Source organism: Malurus melanocephalus, unplaced genomic scaffold (genome assembly GCF_030028575.1).
Source record: "Malurus melanocephalus ecotype Western Australia unplaced genomic scaffold, MMel_1.1 scaffold_58, whole genome shotgun sequence".
NCBI lineage: Eukaryota > Metazoa > Chordata > Aves > Passeriformes > Maluridae > Malurus > Malurus melanocephalus.
Window position 1 is genome coordinate 1,639,500 of NW_026623290.1, and position 16,854 is coordinate 1,656,353.

The window sequence follows — 16,854 nt, forward strand, 5'->3', positions numbered from 1 at the left end:
TTTCTTGACTTCTCCTTGTTTGTGCCAAACACAGTCATTTTTGGCCTCTATTCCATAGGGATGCACCCCTTCTGCACCCCCATCGCTCCCTGACCCCTGCACAGTGCCCCACCATCCACCCTCCATCCTCAGGTGCTGCCTGCCTGCTCCCTGCCTCTTTTCCCTGCTMTAGAAGCTCCTTGGACTCTCCCATTATTTGTCAAGCCTCAGTGGAGCAAWGACAGCCATCTGCCAATCACTGGGATCCCTCAACATACAAGGTACAGGCTTGAGCACAGCAGTTAAAAATTGTTGATCCTTATTCCGTGCTYCAGGTTCCCACGCTGGAGCATGCGAGAGCTCGAGCAGGAGGTTATTTTAAGGGGAAAGGGAAATAAAGCTCCACTGACAGGATTTCCCAGTCACTGCCTGCCATCTAGTGCCTAGCATGSAGCTGTTTCACGGGCAGCAAGCAGCATCCACCTCCATCCTCGGGGGAATTTAGCTCTTAGATCAGAGCCAGCCACATCTGAGCACCAAGCTCCCAGTATTGATAAATCTCCACCACTGTCCTCACTCTGGGTCAGAGCCAGGGAATGGGTTTGGGGTGAAATCACCCAAATCCTGGTGGGACCTATCAGGGAAAACCGCATGGCAGTGAGGAGAGGCGATGCTGTGTGCCTGCCTGGGTTGTGCCACGATGSCCAGCTACAAGGAGCTAACTAAATRCAACACAGCTTGACTCCAAGCTGCTGCCTTCAAGGTCATGTCATCATCGTCAGCAGCTCCGATCAAAGCCGTGCACACAGGTTTTGTGTGAAGAGTGCCACAGACAGGCTAAAAATAGGGAGACGAATGGAAGCATGAGGGAAAGGGGAGAAGGGTGAGGATTATCAGCTGTGCAGGAGACTGAAAACTTAGAGGAGATCAGGAAACAAACAAAAGTAATCAAGAAACACTGACTTGGAATGTTCTGGCATTTGGACACACCACTGAAGTTTCCCACCCWGTTTAATTAATCTACAGGCAAGCACTGCAGCAGGAACACAGTCCCTACCAAGCCCTTGTAGCTGGTGATTTTGAGTTTTTTACACGTTTTCAGGCTGATGCTCTCCCTCCCCTCCCTTCAGTAGGGTGTGTTCACCTTAGAGGGTGTCTGGCAGTTTCTTGTTCCTCTGAAAGGGCTCAGATAACTGCCCACCCACACAGGCAGGAGAGAGCAGGCAAGACAGGCACAGCTCACCACAGTCCTGTTTTCAGTTAGGCAGAGAACATGAAGGGATATGAAATCCAGAAATATCTGGCACTGGTACTGTCCATCTTGCTCGCTGCCTCCTGACCCTACTAGCCCAGGAGCCTCTGGCACCGTCTGCTGCACCACATTCCCTAAGGAGGGACAAGACTGGGTGCTGAGCTGGGAGTGCTGGTGGAGCAGAGGCTGAAAAGTGGGTCCCCAAGGGGGGGATTACCCCAAATGCCCAATTTCCCTCCTCTCCAAACTCCTCATGGCTTGGCTGCCCCCTCCCTATCAGATCCTGCTGCCTTCCTCAGGCTCATCCAACATTTGCAGCCTGTGCAGTTTGGCAGCAGCACTTGGGAAGCAATCGCTGTTCTGCAGAGAGGGGCTTTAGGCCTGGCACAAATRAGCTGCACAGGACATTTGGAAAGGGCAGGAGGGGCAGGGCAGCAGCTTCCCAACACGCAGAACCACATTTACTGATTAGCACATGGCTCCGGTTTCCTCCAATGCTTCCAGAAAAGCAATAGGCGACATTAACAAAAGGATTACTCAGAATTCAAAAGCAAATGGGATTTGTGACCCATTATATTAACTGGGGACTGGGTAAAGCTCTACAGAGAGAGAACACGGCCAGCAGGTCACCAAACCAATTATTAAGAGCTCACAGATCACRAAACCAGATATATACACACATCAAGATAAATTTCTATTTGCCTGCAGAAGCAGGATGCTGGCTGAGCCACCCTGCAAACCCAGTGAGCTTTTTTCTATGTGCCCATTAAACTTGGATTAGATCTAGGTTTTTTTTTCCCCAATAATTCACTCGCCCCACAGGTTTAATGCTGTGGAATAACATTTGGGAGGGTAAAACCTGAAAGGAGAAATGTAATGGGCATAATTACTTTGATAGATGAGAGACATCAGAAAGCATGCAGGCAGCAGCAGTGCTGGCCCATGCCTCATGTCCTGATGGCCCCATGCTTCATCCTCCAGGACAGGGAGTGAGCCCAAAGGCTGCAGCAGCTGGGACAGCAAAATTCCCATCCTCCCTGAGCCAGCCCACCCTTGCACTCCAGCAGCTCTCCCTGCTCTAACAAGCTCATGGTTGCATTTGGAAGAAGAGCATYTCTCCTCCTACAGGTTTTCAGAGAGCAGGAAGAGGTGTGGCTCCAATGGCCTCCCCTGGCTCTGCATGTATTTCTCTTCCCAATTTTCAAGCCTTTGATTGAGCCAGCCAGGAAAAGGAACAAACAGCAGCTTCCCATTATGTGAGAAAGTGTGAGGTTCTGAACTGTTCACACTGTATCACAAAACATTCGAGCAGGGCTCTGCTTAGAGAGCACCAACCCCAAAACTCCCTCAAGTCAGGGAGGGATATCAGCTAGTAGAGGAAAATTGTATCAGTGAAGCTCAAAAGTGTTTTCATTAGGACTTGTTACCATTTCTCCATTGAAGGGGAGTGTTAGCATTAATTTGCCATGAAGAAAACYTTCATTTCTCTCTTCTAACATGGTGGCTTAAGCAATGGCTTAGATGCCAGTGCTTTAAAATGCAACTGCTCCTTCCATCTTTTTCTGCTCCTGGACTTTTAGTAACAGCTGCTAGACTGCATCACACCAGGGTCAGGAAGATGCTTCCTTCCCCCTTGGCAAGGGAAAGGATGAGGATTTTTGTGTATGACTCTCAAGAATGGAAACATCCTGGGCCAAAAATGGTTTTGAGGAGCAGAAAATTTCCACAGCCTGACCCTCTCCAGCTTCCTCTCCAGAGTGGGTAAGAGCAGCACTGATCTTACCTTGGACTCCGTAGATAAGCCCCACATTGCTGSACTCAAAGCGAGGAGTCACAGGCCCTTTCCAAAACTCCTTTCTCCAGTGCACTCTTCACAGGAGAGCTCTTCAGCTGATCTCACAGTGCCTTGCACTGAAGAGCCACAGCAAATTCACTTTCTTTCCCAGGCACTTGCTGCAGCTTCAGGTTCTGGCAGAGATCTCGTTTAAGAGGCCTTTGTCAAGGTGAGAAAAATTCTCCAGGGTTTGGGTGCAAACAAGTTCCAGCCTCCCTCAACACCAGGCAAACACTCTGGCAGTTCTCCATCACACTTTCAGGGGGAGTTTTGTGTTTCATGTTCAACAAAAGTAAAATGCTCCCCCTACTCTCTGTGCTGGCACACCTGGCTGCAGCAGCTCTCACGCAGCCAGCATTCCACASGTTTCTTCTGTCACAAAAGGCTCTCAGGCTTGTGCTGYCCTTTCAAATATATCCCACCAGCCYGCTGCTCAGATTCTGCAGCTGTGAGTATGGGAATAGGTTCACACGGAGTGAAAAGAGAGCCACCAAGTGCCCAAAGGAAAAGAACAGCCTCAGTGACCTACTGCAGGACTCCGGGAGCTGAGGAAATGAGAAATCAAACCATCCTCTAGGATCCTCCTGCCTTCCCTCTCACCAAGGCTGGGGAAGAAAAYAGACCACACAGGAGAACTGAGCAAAAGCACCCAAACTGCAGGATCTGTGATTGTTTGCAGCAACTGGCTGAGGGRCTTTAAATWATTCAACTACAGGGAAATTTTTTTWARAAGTTGCTCCCGTGCCAGCTGTGAGYAGGAATTGGTGTTTCAGATGAGAAAACAATTTCAGCTTCCAGAAAAGACCAAGTTTCTCACATACCTGCTACCTGTAAGAAGGTTTGAGCACAATCCTGGAGAAGCCAACAGGCCTCCTTTCAGCACCTCAGACACCAGCCAAAAATCTGCAGCCTTTCAGGCAYATATTCTGCTCCACATTTATTCCATCTTTGCACTGCTCTCTGCTGCAGACTCAGCCTCCTCACCAGGCCTGTGGGGATGCCTCCAAGAACTGAATTTTGTTGGTAATTTAGGGCAAACCTGCAGCTCTCAAACTGACCAGCATTAGAAAATAGAATGTTGCTGTGCTACCCCCAGCCCAATGGCTTGCAGAGTGATTAAGGATAACTTTAATTTGAGGCCTGCAGCTCAACAGCTCCCAAAGGATTGATAAAATACATATAGCAATCTCCAGTTCCACCTCTGGAGGCTGAACTCTCCGTGGATGATTAACGACAGTTATTTCCTCCCTCTCTCCTTGCTGCTGGAGGAAGCTGATTCCCTGCGAGGTCCAGMAGCACTCTTGACTACTGAGCAGCAACATTTACAACCAGGAAAAAACCTCCAACAGAAGCAGCCTCAGAGGGCCAAGGCAGCACCACATAAGCCCAGGATAGAGATTCTAATAAAGAAATTGGGGTAATGGGGTCAGGCTACCTGAGGCAGACCYAGCTGGCCTAATGCAGTGAGAATGGGAGCCAAGAACTCCCTAGAGACACTTTTGAGGCTGCTCCCATGAGGCAGCAAAGCTAAAACACCTTCCATCCCAGGGAAAATGAGCCTCCCTGACCAGAGAGCTGCTGCTGCTGCTGTTATCCYCCTTCATTGTCTGCTGCTGTAATCTGAGGCTCAAGGAGAAGCAGTGTGGGTGGGAAAGCAACTGCCACTTCCTCGTGGATCCGTGTCCTCCACAGCCAATGTGCATCACAGACTCAAGGCCAGAGGCAGCTAACACTAAAGTTAATAAGCTGTGAATATCCCTGCTTAGAAACCCACCTTGTCCTGGCTGGTGTTCAGGAGGGTCAGTTCCCACCTGGACACACAGATAACTCTCCAGTGCTGCTCTAATCACAGAGCAGGTACCAGAGATAAGCATTAGCCWTTGCAAGCAGAAACCCTTTGAGGCTGAGCCTGTGACAGGAGCCTGGAGAGGAAAGTGAACCTCTCGGGTACAACCCCAGGGAACCACACTCTTGGGAGAGGTAAAGATAACAATATGCATTTCCAGAAGAGGTGGRGGAGGAGAATTCAACAAGAGCAAAGAACTCCCTCAGGAAAGCTTCACTTCYGAGTAAAAATTTTAATATTTATTCAGTACAGGGCCAGTGAAGAGAACTGGGAAATAAGGCAAAGGCAAATTATCCTCCAGAGCCCAAGTGAACATGTCACACACACAGACCATGCAAAGCAGCAGCCATGCTCCTCCCTGGAGCCATGTCCCACATCTTCCCCATCTGCTGGAGGACAGCCCATTGCTTACAAGTCCAAGAGGAATCGATTGACTTTCTTCAGGTATTCTGAATTCAGGTAATCTCCCAGCTCCTTCTTTGTCACCCACAGGTAATCTGCCTTCAGCTTTGCCTGGGACAAATCACTGCTTTGGAGGAAGGCTTTGAAGAAGAAGACTTTGGCTCCCACGTTATCCTCAGTTCTGATGGCCTTGGGGAATTTGTATTTGTAAATCCCATGTGGTGCATTCCCCAGGGTTTTGGCTTGAATGTGATCTCCTGCAAGATGCCAGCAATGAAAGACAGTAAGATATAAGAACACAGAGCAACAATAACTAATCCCCTGTATAAGAAAAAGGCAGCATAAGCCATTCCTTGTATCTGGTTCAGACTGACTGTTCCTTCTTTGGCAGAAATACTGACAACTGTAAAAAAAACTGTTTTTTTCTCATGAAAAACAGCTCATTTGGAGACCAGAGAATCCTCTCAGAGTGGGAGAGGGAGGAAGGGAAGRAGAGGGTRTCAAGCTTTGCCAATCTCGAGTGAAAAGCAAGACCATGTGTTTACCATCATCACCCATCTGCCACAAAAGCTACTGCAGGGCAGCAGGAGGGAAAGAGAAGCCCAGAGCAAGCCCAGGCATTCAGGGGGTGTCTGGTGATGCCCCAACATCAGACCACGATGGCCAGACATGGCACTGCTGCTGCTGCTGCTGCTGGTGCCAGCCCTCTCCCATGAAATGCCTTTTCCCAGCAGACAGGAGAAGATTTCACTACAGCAGATGGCAAATATCCCTCAGACAGGGCACTGGAAGGAAACCAGTGGGACAAACAAGARAGAGGTCGAGCTACACACCCAAAAATGTAGCCATGGCTCGCTCAGCTGTGTTTCGCAGTGTCTCCCCAGGCTTCCACTCTGCTTGAGGCAGGAGCCACAGCTCCTGGTTCCCGATTTTCTGTTTCACCAGAAGCATCAGGTTACTGTCCAGCTTCCTGTTCAGKGATCTTCGATCATTGCTTTTATCAGCATCTGCCAAAAACCAACACATGCTGGAAACAAAGTCTCTGGGCAGATTGCTCTGATCCCCTTGACTCATCAACCCTCTGTGCCTCACACCAGCAACAATACACAAATGTGGATACATGGAATAAGAAAAAAATCTAGTCATGAACACTCTCAGCCACTCTGGAAGTTACTACAGGATTCAGCTGCTGTTTTCCTTTCCAGAAGGAATCTATAGTAAGCAGCCTGGATTTCTACCYTGACAAAAATCAACAAGAGCACTAAGAAGAGCTTGGGAATCAAGTGACCAAACATTTCTCTTGTCTGGAAACAACATCTATTTTACCATTTTGCTCTTGCAGCATGTGAACACTGATTTCCCTGTCAGACAGTTAATTGTTCATGTGCTGCTACAGAGTCACGACTCTCTTCAAAACAAACAAAAAATAGACTCAAAAATTGTTCCTTCTACTGAATTGCACTCTGTTTGGCAAACAACCTGGGTGTTCTCACCCACCACGAGCTCCAGGCTGTACCTGTTATCCGTGGAGCAGCTTTGAACCGCAGAAAYTTCTGTTCCCACTTCTCCTCCAGGTCTTGAGCCATGATGACTGTCTTGCCAGATGCTTCATCCTCATCATACGAGCTTTCCTTCCTCCTCTTGAGCTGCTCCTCCTCCTCCAGCTTACGGATTTCATGATCTGAATAATGGCTTTTCTCCAGCTCTATCTGGAAAAACAACATAAAGAATTCTTAAGGCACCAGTACGATGGATGTTAAGAAATAGAATGAAATTATTTCCGCCTCTGCAAATGCAAGGTAATGTGTATTTTCCCGAGACTGAGCAGGCCTTCCGTGCTTGCAGCAGGAGCGTGTGGCAGGGACACCAACACCATGGAGAAAGATCACGGGTACACCAGCAACACCCASGAGATGTGGTACAAATGGCACACAGAGCACTCGAGGATCAGCCCCACAGACAGTGTGTGCAAGGCCACCAGCCCCTGATGTTCCTTTCCCCATCACCACCCCCACACAGCCACACACGCATCCCCCTCTACCTGCTGCATGAGCGCCGCCATCTCCTCCTCCTCCTTCTCCAGCGGCTGCGTGATTCGGGGAAGCCTCAGCAAGCACATCGCCCCAAAAAGCCTCCASGGGCGCGGCGCGGCAGCGCTGCAAACCCACCGAACGCGGCCCGCCGCCCGCTGCCTGAGGGGCGCCGCCATGGCCCCACAATGCCCCGCCATCTTCCCGCCTCGCTCCCGTCGTGCTCCGCGGCGGCCGCTCCCGGCGCGGCTCCGAGCCACCGCCATCAGCGCGGCCATGGCCGGCCAGCGCCTGCTGGGCTGGGGGTGAGCGGAGCGGGGCACGGGCTGTGGGCAGCGGGGGACACCGGGGAGGGTCCTGCTCGCTCTGTGGGGACCGCTGGGAGCTTCCCACTATCACTAAAACCCAGTCTCCCCACCCCACCGCCCCCCTCAGCGCTCACCGGCGGTTCTCTCCCTTAGGCCCGCATGCAGCGGGTGCTGGGCTGGGGGTGAGCGGAGCATAGCGGAGCGGGCGGCACGGGCTGTGGGCAGCGGGGGACACCGGGGAGGGTCCCGCTCGCTGTGTGGGGGCCGCTGGGAGCTTCCCGCTAAGACCCAATCTTCCACACCGCCGCTCCCCTCAGCGCTCACCTCAGGGCGGTTCTCTCCCTCAGGCCCGCATGCAGCGGCTGCTGGGCTGGGGGTGAGCGGAGCGGGGCACGGGCTGTGGGCAGCGGGGGACACCGGGGGACACCGGGGAGGGTCCCGTTCGCTGTGTGGGGACCGCTGGGAGCTTCCCGCTATCACTAAAACCCAGTCTCCCCACCCCACACCGCCGCCCCCCTCAGCGCTCACCTCAGGGCGGTTCTCTCCCTCAGGCCCGCATGCAGCGGGTGCTGGGCTGGGGGTGAGCGGAGCGTAGCGGAGAGGGCAGCACGGGCTGTGGGCAGCGGGAGACACGGGAGAGGGTCCTGCTCGCTGTGTGGGGACCGCTGGGAGCTTCCCGCTAAGACCCAATCTTCCCACCCCACCGCCCCCCCCCAGCGCTCACCTCAGGGCGGTTCTCTCCCTCAGGGCCCGCATGCAGCGGGTGCTGGGCTGGGGGTGAGCGGAGCAGGGCGGAGCGGGCAGCACGGGCTGTGGGCAGCGGGGAACACGGGAGAGGGTCCTGTTCGCTGTGTGGGGACCGCTGGGAGCTTCCCGCTATCGCTAAAACCCAGTCTCCCCACCCCACACCGCCCCGCCGCCCCCCTCAGTGCTCACCGGCGGTTCTCTCCTCAGGGCCCGCGCCGCCGCGCTGTGCCGCGGGCTCCGCACCGGCCCCCCGAGGCTGCAGGACACGGCGGGGGCGGCTGCCAAGGAGACGGAGAAGCAGAGCGCGACCGAGCAGAGGTGAGAGCCGAGGCCAGGCCGCGCCGGGAGGGCGCTGCCATCTGCCGCGTGCTGCGAGGTTTTATCGCCTTCGGTGGGTTTTCAGCCGAGGGAGCGACTTGACTCAATCAGAAACGCAGCTTGTGTTTTTCGGAGGCTTGATCCCTTCTTTCTTTATTTTCCGATATGAAATAAAGCTTTGCAATATTTGAAGAGCGAGGCTTGGTAACTCTTGTTTTGCTCCTCAGCTCTTTAATCCTGCAGAGAAACTCCATGCGATGGGATGGGAAGGTTTATGAAGAGGTCCCGATAGCTCACATCAAAGCAACGTACAACAAGTAAGCAAATGAGCTGCTGCATTCCTGCTCTCATGTGAAATAAAAGCTTAGARCCCGGGCTTTGGCCTGTCATCATTTTGATCTAAAGGCTCAAAGAAAAACAGCCAGGGTAGTGGTGTTCATGACTGGGAAGATGACACTGATTCAAAGCTCAGTGCTGTTCAGGSAGCATAGCTGTCCTTGGAGTGTCTTTAAAGCAATAAGATTGTTTTTATAYATTTTGATTACATTTTTATATGAATAATCAGATGCTGACGGTTTTAGCAGCACGTTACTTTCAACTTCCTGCTCTAGCGCTGTTTCTGTACAGGTGTTGAAAAAATTATCATATTCTTCATGAGCGATAGCTGTGTTTCATCCATGATACCTGCTGTGATACCTTATTGTTTTTCAAGGCTCTTTCAAGTTCTAGAAGTGTTTTGTGCATCTTTTTCTTTTAAATAGAAGAGGTRAAATGCAGTGGGAGGTGGGTCTGAAAGGGTTGAGTGGGGTCTGAGGWGTACTTGGATTAAGCACCCTTTATCTAGAAAGGTCAGAAGGTCACTGCTGGGTGATCTTGAGTCAGCGGATACTTTGAAAGGGAGACAGAAGTCCTGCCAGTAAGATGACCCAGGAAACTGGAGAATAAAATTATTTTCCAGCTTGCTTCTTCCCTTTGCCCCTGTCCTTTGGCAGCACCCACATCCAGGTGGTCAGCTTTGACAACCAGCCGTTTTCCCGCACGTCCTGCGGCACAGAAGGCTTCCAGAACGCCAAGAAGGGAACTGCCATCGCAGCCCAGACCGCAGCCATAGCAGCAGCAGTGGTGAGTCCACCCCTGTGATTTCCACCCCCAGAGGGGAACACTGACTGCCTGCCCCCATACCAATCCAGAACTTTGTTTGCACACAAAGTGTGTTTGAAATAGCTTTTAGAAATGCCCCGAGGATGAGCTGAGCTGTGCACRTTGGGATTGGAAATGTAACTTGGAGCCTGTTCTTTCCTAGCACCAGTCTGCATGGCTTCCTTTTTTCCTCAGTGAACATTTCTCAGCCATTTTGGGCATGTAGCCCCTGAATCAGCAGCAGTTCAAGTCTTGCACCATTGGGGATTGAGAACTACCTGTAGTTTCTGTCAGTTTGTTTAATATTTGCTCTCTGCCACAGGAGACCTGAGCCCCAGTCAGCAGTTCCAGTCAGCAAAGGTGATGTTCTTGCACCTGTAGTTTCCAGCTACCTATGGTTTATTGTAACTGTTTCTAACAACCATGTGGGTGTCCCAGTGGAGGAGATGAGGCTGGCTGTGTCAGTGTCCTCATTACAGCAGAATGAGGCAAGGTTAAACTGAAAATCCTTATGCTAAATTAGGTGGAACTCACYGCAGCCTTTCATGCCAGAGGAGTTTGGTGGCAATGCTGGCCAACAGCTTATTGTGTTGACTCAGAGGGATAGAAGAACATCTTCACTATTAATCTCTGCTCGTTGGGACCTCATAATAACTGCATAGCTGTGCTTGGACAGACTTACTCTGTCACTGTTGAAGTTGTTAGTACGTTAATTGCACAAGAACACAATGAGAAAGAGCCAGAGGAGCTCCCTCCACGTGGTGGCAGCAGGGCTGTGCTGTACAGCAGTTCTTCCTTTCCAATTTGCAGTTCTTCCTAGAATTTTTGCACTGGAGGTGTGGACTCCTGCACAGCAAATCTAAAGCTTGCCTGCTCTTCTCATTTACCCTCCAGAAGGAATCCACTGCTCACAGGGGAGAAGTTGCCACATTAGAGAAGGGAAAACAGCTTAGACTTAGTCCTTGTTATCCCTTGCCATTTCAGTCATGTATCCATGGATATGTTCTTTTCTGCCCTGGCTTTAGGTCACAGATAGTTTGATCTTGGAGCTTTCTCTGCGTGCAGAGCTGACAGTCTAGCACTAAAGTTCTCTTGAACTGCCATGGCCATATCCCGGCCTCCTTTGCTCCTAGTGTCTCTGCAGTAATTCCCATATATGTCTTCTGTATATCCATTACTACATCGTCTCTATTTTTATTTAAATACTGTGATGAGTATGGGTCAAAAGGGAACAAAAGACACCAGGGGAGCCAGGGTTTATGTCAAAGAGAATGCTAACCAGTTGTTATTTTCACAGAAAGCACGTGGGAAGGGTGTATTGCACGTAMGAGTCATGGTGAAAGGACTGGGACCAGGACGGAAGGTAGGTGTTGGAGTTTCTTTTCCAAACTTTTATTTTCTCAGGCATCGTGCATGTTTTCTGAGCTCAGGCTGGGCTCAATTAACTTGTTTTTTCTGAAAGTTATATAAAGGATTCCTCACCCAAGTGCCCAGTAATGAATTTTTAGAATCATTAGACTTTCAGATGGGGAACCAAACTATTTTGCCCTGATCTTTTTCCCTTCTCTGCTGTTCCATGTGTTCATAACTGTCATCTGCTGTCTGTTGCAGGCTGCCATCAAGGGGTTGACGATGGGAGGTTTGGAGGTCATCTCCATCACTGACAACAGCCCAGTCCCCCACAACGGCTGCCGCCCACGGAAAGCCAGGAGAATGTGAGGGACACACAGTTTCCAATATCAGTTCATCAGGGACTAAGATGAATGTTGTTCCTGTGACAGAAGGCCACCTGGAAAGCCACCCTCCCTGGAAATTACRTGTTGAGGGAAGCTTGGTGAGACTGTCCTGAGCCTTAAAAATGCAGGAGGTAGAAGCTGGTGCTGCAAACAGGAATCCATGTATTCCCTTAGTGGGAAGCCTCTTGTCTWCGGAGTTTGTTGATTAAAATGTTGGTCTTCTGACAGCCGTCCCTGCTGTGTTCCCAGAAGTATTTTGGATTATTGCCTCTTGACTGCTCTCTTCCTCTTACCACCATATGTGGCTCTTGTCTAGCCCTCTATGCCATTAGTGCCCTTCTTAGGAATTAAAGAGAGCCTGAAGTTTCAATGTCCTTGTAGTCATCTGTAGTAAACAACTCCACGGGGTCAGGTCATCTTCGTTCCCTTTTTCTGTCACTGCCCACGCTGGGAAACAAGGCATGGGGTAACTCTTTCCTTCCCCCTGGCCTGCAGAGCTCTGTGCTGTGCAGGAGGCAGCGCTCTCTGTGCACAGAGCATGGCCTGGATCCATTCCTGGCATCTGTTGCAGTGCTTTGTTTCACCCAAGCTGTACTGACCTGCCACTGCTCTTGGCAAAGGAAAGCACTGTTCTTTTTGAAGGGGCTGCTGGGATCTTGCCAGGTTTGATGCTTGCAATCTCTTTGGCCCTGCCTTGTGCACCACAAACTGGATTTTCCAGGGTCCTGGGGAAAGCAAGCAGGGGTTAGTAGGCCCAAGGAACAATGAAATGCTGCCAGGGAGATATAAAATGCTTAAGTCTTGAATTGTACCTCTGTATCCACAAGCAGCAGGAGCTTGTTGCGGGTCTGTGATGTATTATCGCTGTCCCAGCTCCATCCAGAATTTCTGCCAAGGAAATTTCTGTCTGGAGCATTAAGCAGGGAAGGTAACAGCAGTAACTGACTACAGGATTGATTTCCTGGATGGCCGAGGCACAGTACCTAGCAAAGGGCTTCTCCTTGAAATCCCTGCTGCCAGAGAAGCACTGGCCCTATACAACATGCACTGGGAAAGTATTTCACCTGTAAACAGGGTGTATTTTAGAGCAGCCAGCAGTTCTGTTGCAAACCCAGAATCTTCATTTCTATTACTTCTCTTTCTATCATTCCTCTGTAGTTTCTTAAATTGCATAATTAACTATTTTCTTCCTTTTTAGAGAAAGGGTACCATAGCAACAAGGCACTGAACCTCCTTCATGGGGCTGAATCTCATACGGCAGGTTTTGAAAGAAATCACTGCTTAGAAAAGCCTGTTGAGTTGCATTTGACAGAAGAGAAGAAAACAAGATTCAGACAAATCCCCTACCTTAGTCCAACTCTCTGAATTTGAAGGGAGGGTAGGTGATCTTAAAGGAAGTTCCTTGAGCTGTCACAGATTTGACAGCGAGGAAGAGAGGCTCTTCCWTAAGTGTTTAACACGCTAGAAGAGCTTCCCTCTCACTCCAGAAAAACAGCTGCACTAGTGACTTTGTATTCTACTTTTTAAGGAGAAGAGAGCAGGTCAGCCATACACTGGCAGGATGCACTCTGAGTGTGCAGGCAGCTGCTGGAGAGGGGGTGTGTGATGTGCCTACAGCAAGGCTGGGCTGGTGTCTGCCAGCCTGAGAAAGGAGGGGCACCAGGCTGTGCCGGCGGGTTTGTCTAACACACACAAACCAAACACTGCTGTTCTCTGCTACAGCCTGTTCATTGCATCAATGCACAAGTGCCCACGTCACATGAAGATAGAACAAACTGAAAAATATGATTGTGAAGAGACCTGTGGTTCTTCAGAAATTCAGGGAAGAGTATGTGGTTGAATTGAGAGTCAGAAAACAAGAGTKAAGTCTTTGTCTTACCCAGACTTAGAGTCAAGACTACCCTCTGTAAAGGCCACTCCTTAACACTCTTGGTTTCTGGGTGTTTGTGAATGTTTTAGGAAGTCTGCCACTGCATCACCACTGCTTATACAGTGGGAAGTTTTATRTCTCTCTCTGCCCTGCCTACTTCTGATGGCTACCCCTACTTCTTCCTCTGACTGACATTCCTATACACTCTCTGCCCGGGACAGAAGAGGCTGACACTTGTCAGTGGCTGGAGTCTGTACAGTATCATGCAAATCTTCCAGACCCCTAGCTCCCTGTATTCTGCACTCCCCAACACAGTGCTTCAGTTGTCCAGCTTTTTATTGAAATCTTTTTTTCCATCCACCTTCTCTCCTGCCCTGACTGTTAATGCACATTCTGAACTGTTGATCCTACAGCACATCCCGGGGCTTTGGGGCAGTCAGTGGGGTGAGGGAGCACAGCTGCACAAAGCAAGGGCTCGGGTGCTCCTTCCTGCACATGCTGTACAGTGAAAGAAGGCTTAATATAAAACTCTCTGTTGTGGTTCATGTTGCAGGCAATTAATAGACACCAATAGTGCTTAACGATTTCCTTACCCTTCAAATGAAACTATTAATTAAGGACCTGGTTTTAGTCAGCCACTGGTGTTTACGAGTTCTAATTGCTTTTCTTGGCGTCTGGGTGGAAAGCTGTTTTCTACTGGCTCKAATTCCTCCTGAGCAGCAATTACTTTATTGTCAGTAGCATGGCCACAGCATTAGCACTCTCATTAGGGTCATATCCCCTCCCTTTGGGCTTCTCTATTGCTTTTGGGCATTTTTCTCTCCCTTCTAACTTTTGATTCCCTACACTCAAAGATGACTTTTTCTGTGAAACAATCTCAGAAATTGCTGCTGGCTGCAAAGCTTCATCCTGGCCTTTTCTGGGATTTTGCCTTCCGTTCTAAATAAACGATCACATGGACCTCTCTCCTTTGTATCCCTGTAAATCCCTGTGTAAAACACAGAACAGTCTCCCGACTTACAGATAAAATGCTGCCTCAGGTCTGTTTACCCCTTACTGCGTGCCGTACCACCTTGGGGAGTTAGTCTAACTCAGTTACCCTTCCCTTGGACAAGGATGGCACCTGGTGGCCTGGAAAAATAACCCTCAGCCATCACCCTAATAGTGTATTCTTCAGCAAAGAGGAATTACATCCCTACCCCCAGCAATCAGGACTTTCTACCCAGAGCTGCGGTTTTATCTGCTGAATTGGTGATTTACTATTTCTTCCATGAGCATCTCAGTGACAAGAGTCAGGCAGCCAATTTCAATCCCTTTGTGAGATTCAATTAAACCATTAAGTGATGTCAGTGTCCTTTAACAGCTGACTGTRCACTCAAGCGGGCAAGAAGAAGGGGGAGAAGGGGACAGACCCTGCAGTGTTAATAAACCGTAGCAGCAGGGGTGGCTTACGGCAGGCCCGCTGCAGCTGTTAAAGACATCTGTGCAGGTTTTTGCTGGCTTTCCCTCTGGTGTGGGAATACCTGGCTCGAGATGTGCACAAAGCAGGTCACTGAGTAGGTGTTTATAACCCTAAAGCYCTCCCGGGAGCCTTGGAGAAGTAACAGTTCAAATCAGGTTATGTTTTTGCACTGAGATTTCAGCAGATAATCACGGTGCAGCTTTCATGCGTGGTGTCCCTGTCCAGCCCCTCTTCCCCTCCAAACTCAGCCCATGGCCTCTCAGACCAAAAAGAGATAAAGGACCCTCGGATTGTTTTTGTGCTTTCCCAATGCTCTCTCCCCTGAAGAGGCACTAATGGGTACTCGATGGCAGGAACTGCTCAGAGGTTTTGCTAATGAACAGCCTAAGAGCATCCAAGTCCCCACATTGATGGTGAAGCGGGGGCTGCAGGGTCCTCTTGGGGAGATGCAGAGGGGATGCTATTCCCTTTTTTGAAACCACTCAMAACTCCTCTGCTGAGCTCTCCAAGCTTCCCCTGCACTAGTGCCACTCGGCAGGGTCCTCTCATTTCTCCAGAGTCCATAACTCTCCTCCTATGCCCACATCTGCTGAGAGTYGGGGCTGTGCACCTGGACTCAAACCTCTCAGCAGCTCCAGAGCCCTAACAGCCATTGCTTGGCARAGCTGCTTCCAGCAGCAGCTTCACCACTTGTTTTTTCTGAAAAAAAAATGTGAGCAGAAGGGAGAGAGGATTGGGTACAAGAGGCTCCTCTGCACAGCAGCAGGCCAGGCTTCCCACCCACACAGGGCTCCAGGTAACAAATAAAACCTGGGGCCCCAGGCAGGAGAATGACATATATTTCACCCCCCATTCTCCCATCCTCTGCCCCTCCTGCAGGTCCCAAGCTGAGGAGAAATAGGACTCATCTCTTCATGTACCAGCCTGCAGGCGAACAACCTGCTCTCCTAATTGCCAGCCAGGTTCTCACACAGCCCCTTGGCAAGACCGGGGCACTGCCTTTCATTTTGCTCCTGACAGATCCACAGAAATACCAATTTCTTGAGCTGCCAGGGTCCAGATGATCAAGAAATGCAAATTACTTTAGACTGGCCAGCCCTGAGGTGTTCTTAGTAATGCCAGTAGCTGGGAAGCAGCTTTCTCCAGCACCGGGAGAGGCTCTGGGACAGTCTGTCCTTGCACATGGTTGTAAAACCATCCCCGTTAACCAAAATCTCCCCAAGAGAAGGAGTGCTGCTGGCTGGGGAGATCCCCTTCCCAGTGATCCTGCAGCCAAGAGAYCCAGTCACCAAAGGACCAGTGTAAAACTGGAACAAATCCTGCTTGGCCACAAGCAGCTGATTGGCAGAGCAGCTCTCTCCAGCCCTTRTCAGAGCCAGCAGGTCAGCACCGACATCACCTTCAAATCAGAGCCCTCTCTGGGAAATCAGCCGAGGGGGGATTTGAGGGGTAGGAGGCAGGATGAGGAGAGATTAACTCAGAYTTTAGCTGCCCAAAGCCAGACACAATCACACCGTTGAGATGGCATTTGTCTGTCCTATGTTACAGGAGACCCTGTTTGGCTGCTAGTTGCTCCTTCTTCCYTACAAAGAGGGATTTTACAAGCATTAAGTACAAACTGGTCAGGGCTGAACCAGTGACCTACCTACGCTGCTGCAGTTATCAGCACAGATAATCTGCACCTTACTGTGACTTCAGGACCAGCCCCAAAAAAATAGGGCAGCAGCAGCAATGAAAACTATCCACCACGGTCAGAGACAGGGGAGAACGTGCTGGCTCTGCACTGGGGGCAGTGCTGGTGTTTTGGGATGGGAGTCCCACATGCAGGGACAGTGCCAGTGCTGCAGTAACCCACAGGATGTGTGTTCAGCCCAGCAGCTCGGGCCAAGGCTCTCTGCTGGTCACCACAGAGGTGCTGGTGCCCCTCACC

At 50.4% G+C, this 16,854-nt stretch overlaps 2 protein-coding genes across 3 annotated transcripts; one reads left to right on the top strand and one right to left on the bottom strand.

Annotated features, from left to right (window-relative positions):
• Positions 1-5,133: 5,133 nt before the first annotated feature.
• MRPL46 (mitochondrial ribosomal protein L46) lies at positions 5,134-7,636 on the bottom strand. The gene is made up of 4 exons (XM_057365819.1): positions 7,355-7,636; positions 6,830-7,022; positions 6,147-6,320; positions 5,134-5,570 (listed from the first exon to the last, which is right to left on the bottom strand). The coding sequence occupies exons 1-4, from the start codon at positions 7,619-7,621 to the stop codon at positions 5,320-5,322; spliced, it is 885 nt and encodes a 294-aa protein (XP_057221802.1). The 5' UTR covers positions 7,622-7,636; the 3' UTR covers positions 5,134-5,319.
• A 353-nt stretch (positions 7,637-7,989) lies between these two features.
• MRPS11 (mitochondrial ribosomal protein S11) lies at positions 7,990-14,444 on the top strand. 2 transcript variants are annotated; one of them, XM_057365822.1, is made up of 6 exons: positions 7,990-8,027; positions 8,606-8,716; positions 8,944-9,033; positions 9,709-9,838; positions 11,154-11,219; positions 11,468-14,444. In XM_057365822.1, the coding sequence occupies exons 1-6, from the start codon at positions 8,005-8,007 to the stop codon at positions 11,573-11,575; spliced, it is 528 nt and encodes a 175-aa protein (XP_057221805.1). In that variant the 5' UTR covers positions 7,990-8,004; the 3' UTR covers positions 11,576-14,444. The 2 variants fall into 2 exon arrangements, with proteins under 2 accessions (XP_057221805.1, XP_057221803.1); XM_057365820.1 differs by lacking the exon at positions 7,990-8,027 and adding an exon at positions 8,379-8,428.
• Positions 14,445-16,854: the final 2,410 nt, after the last annotated feature.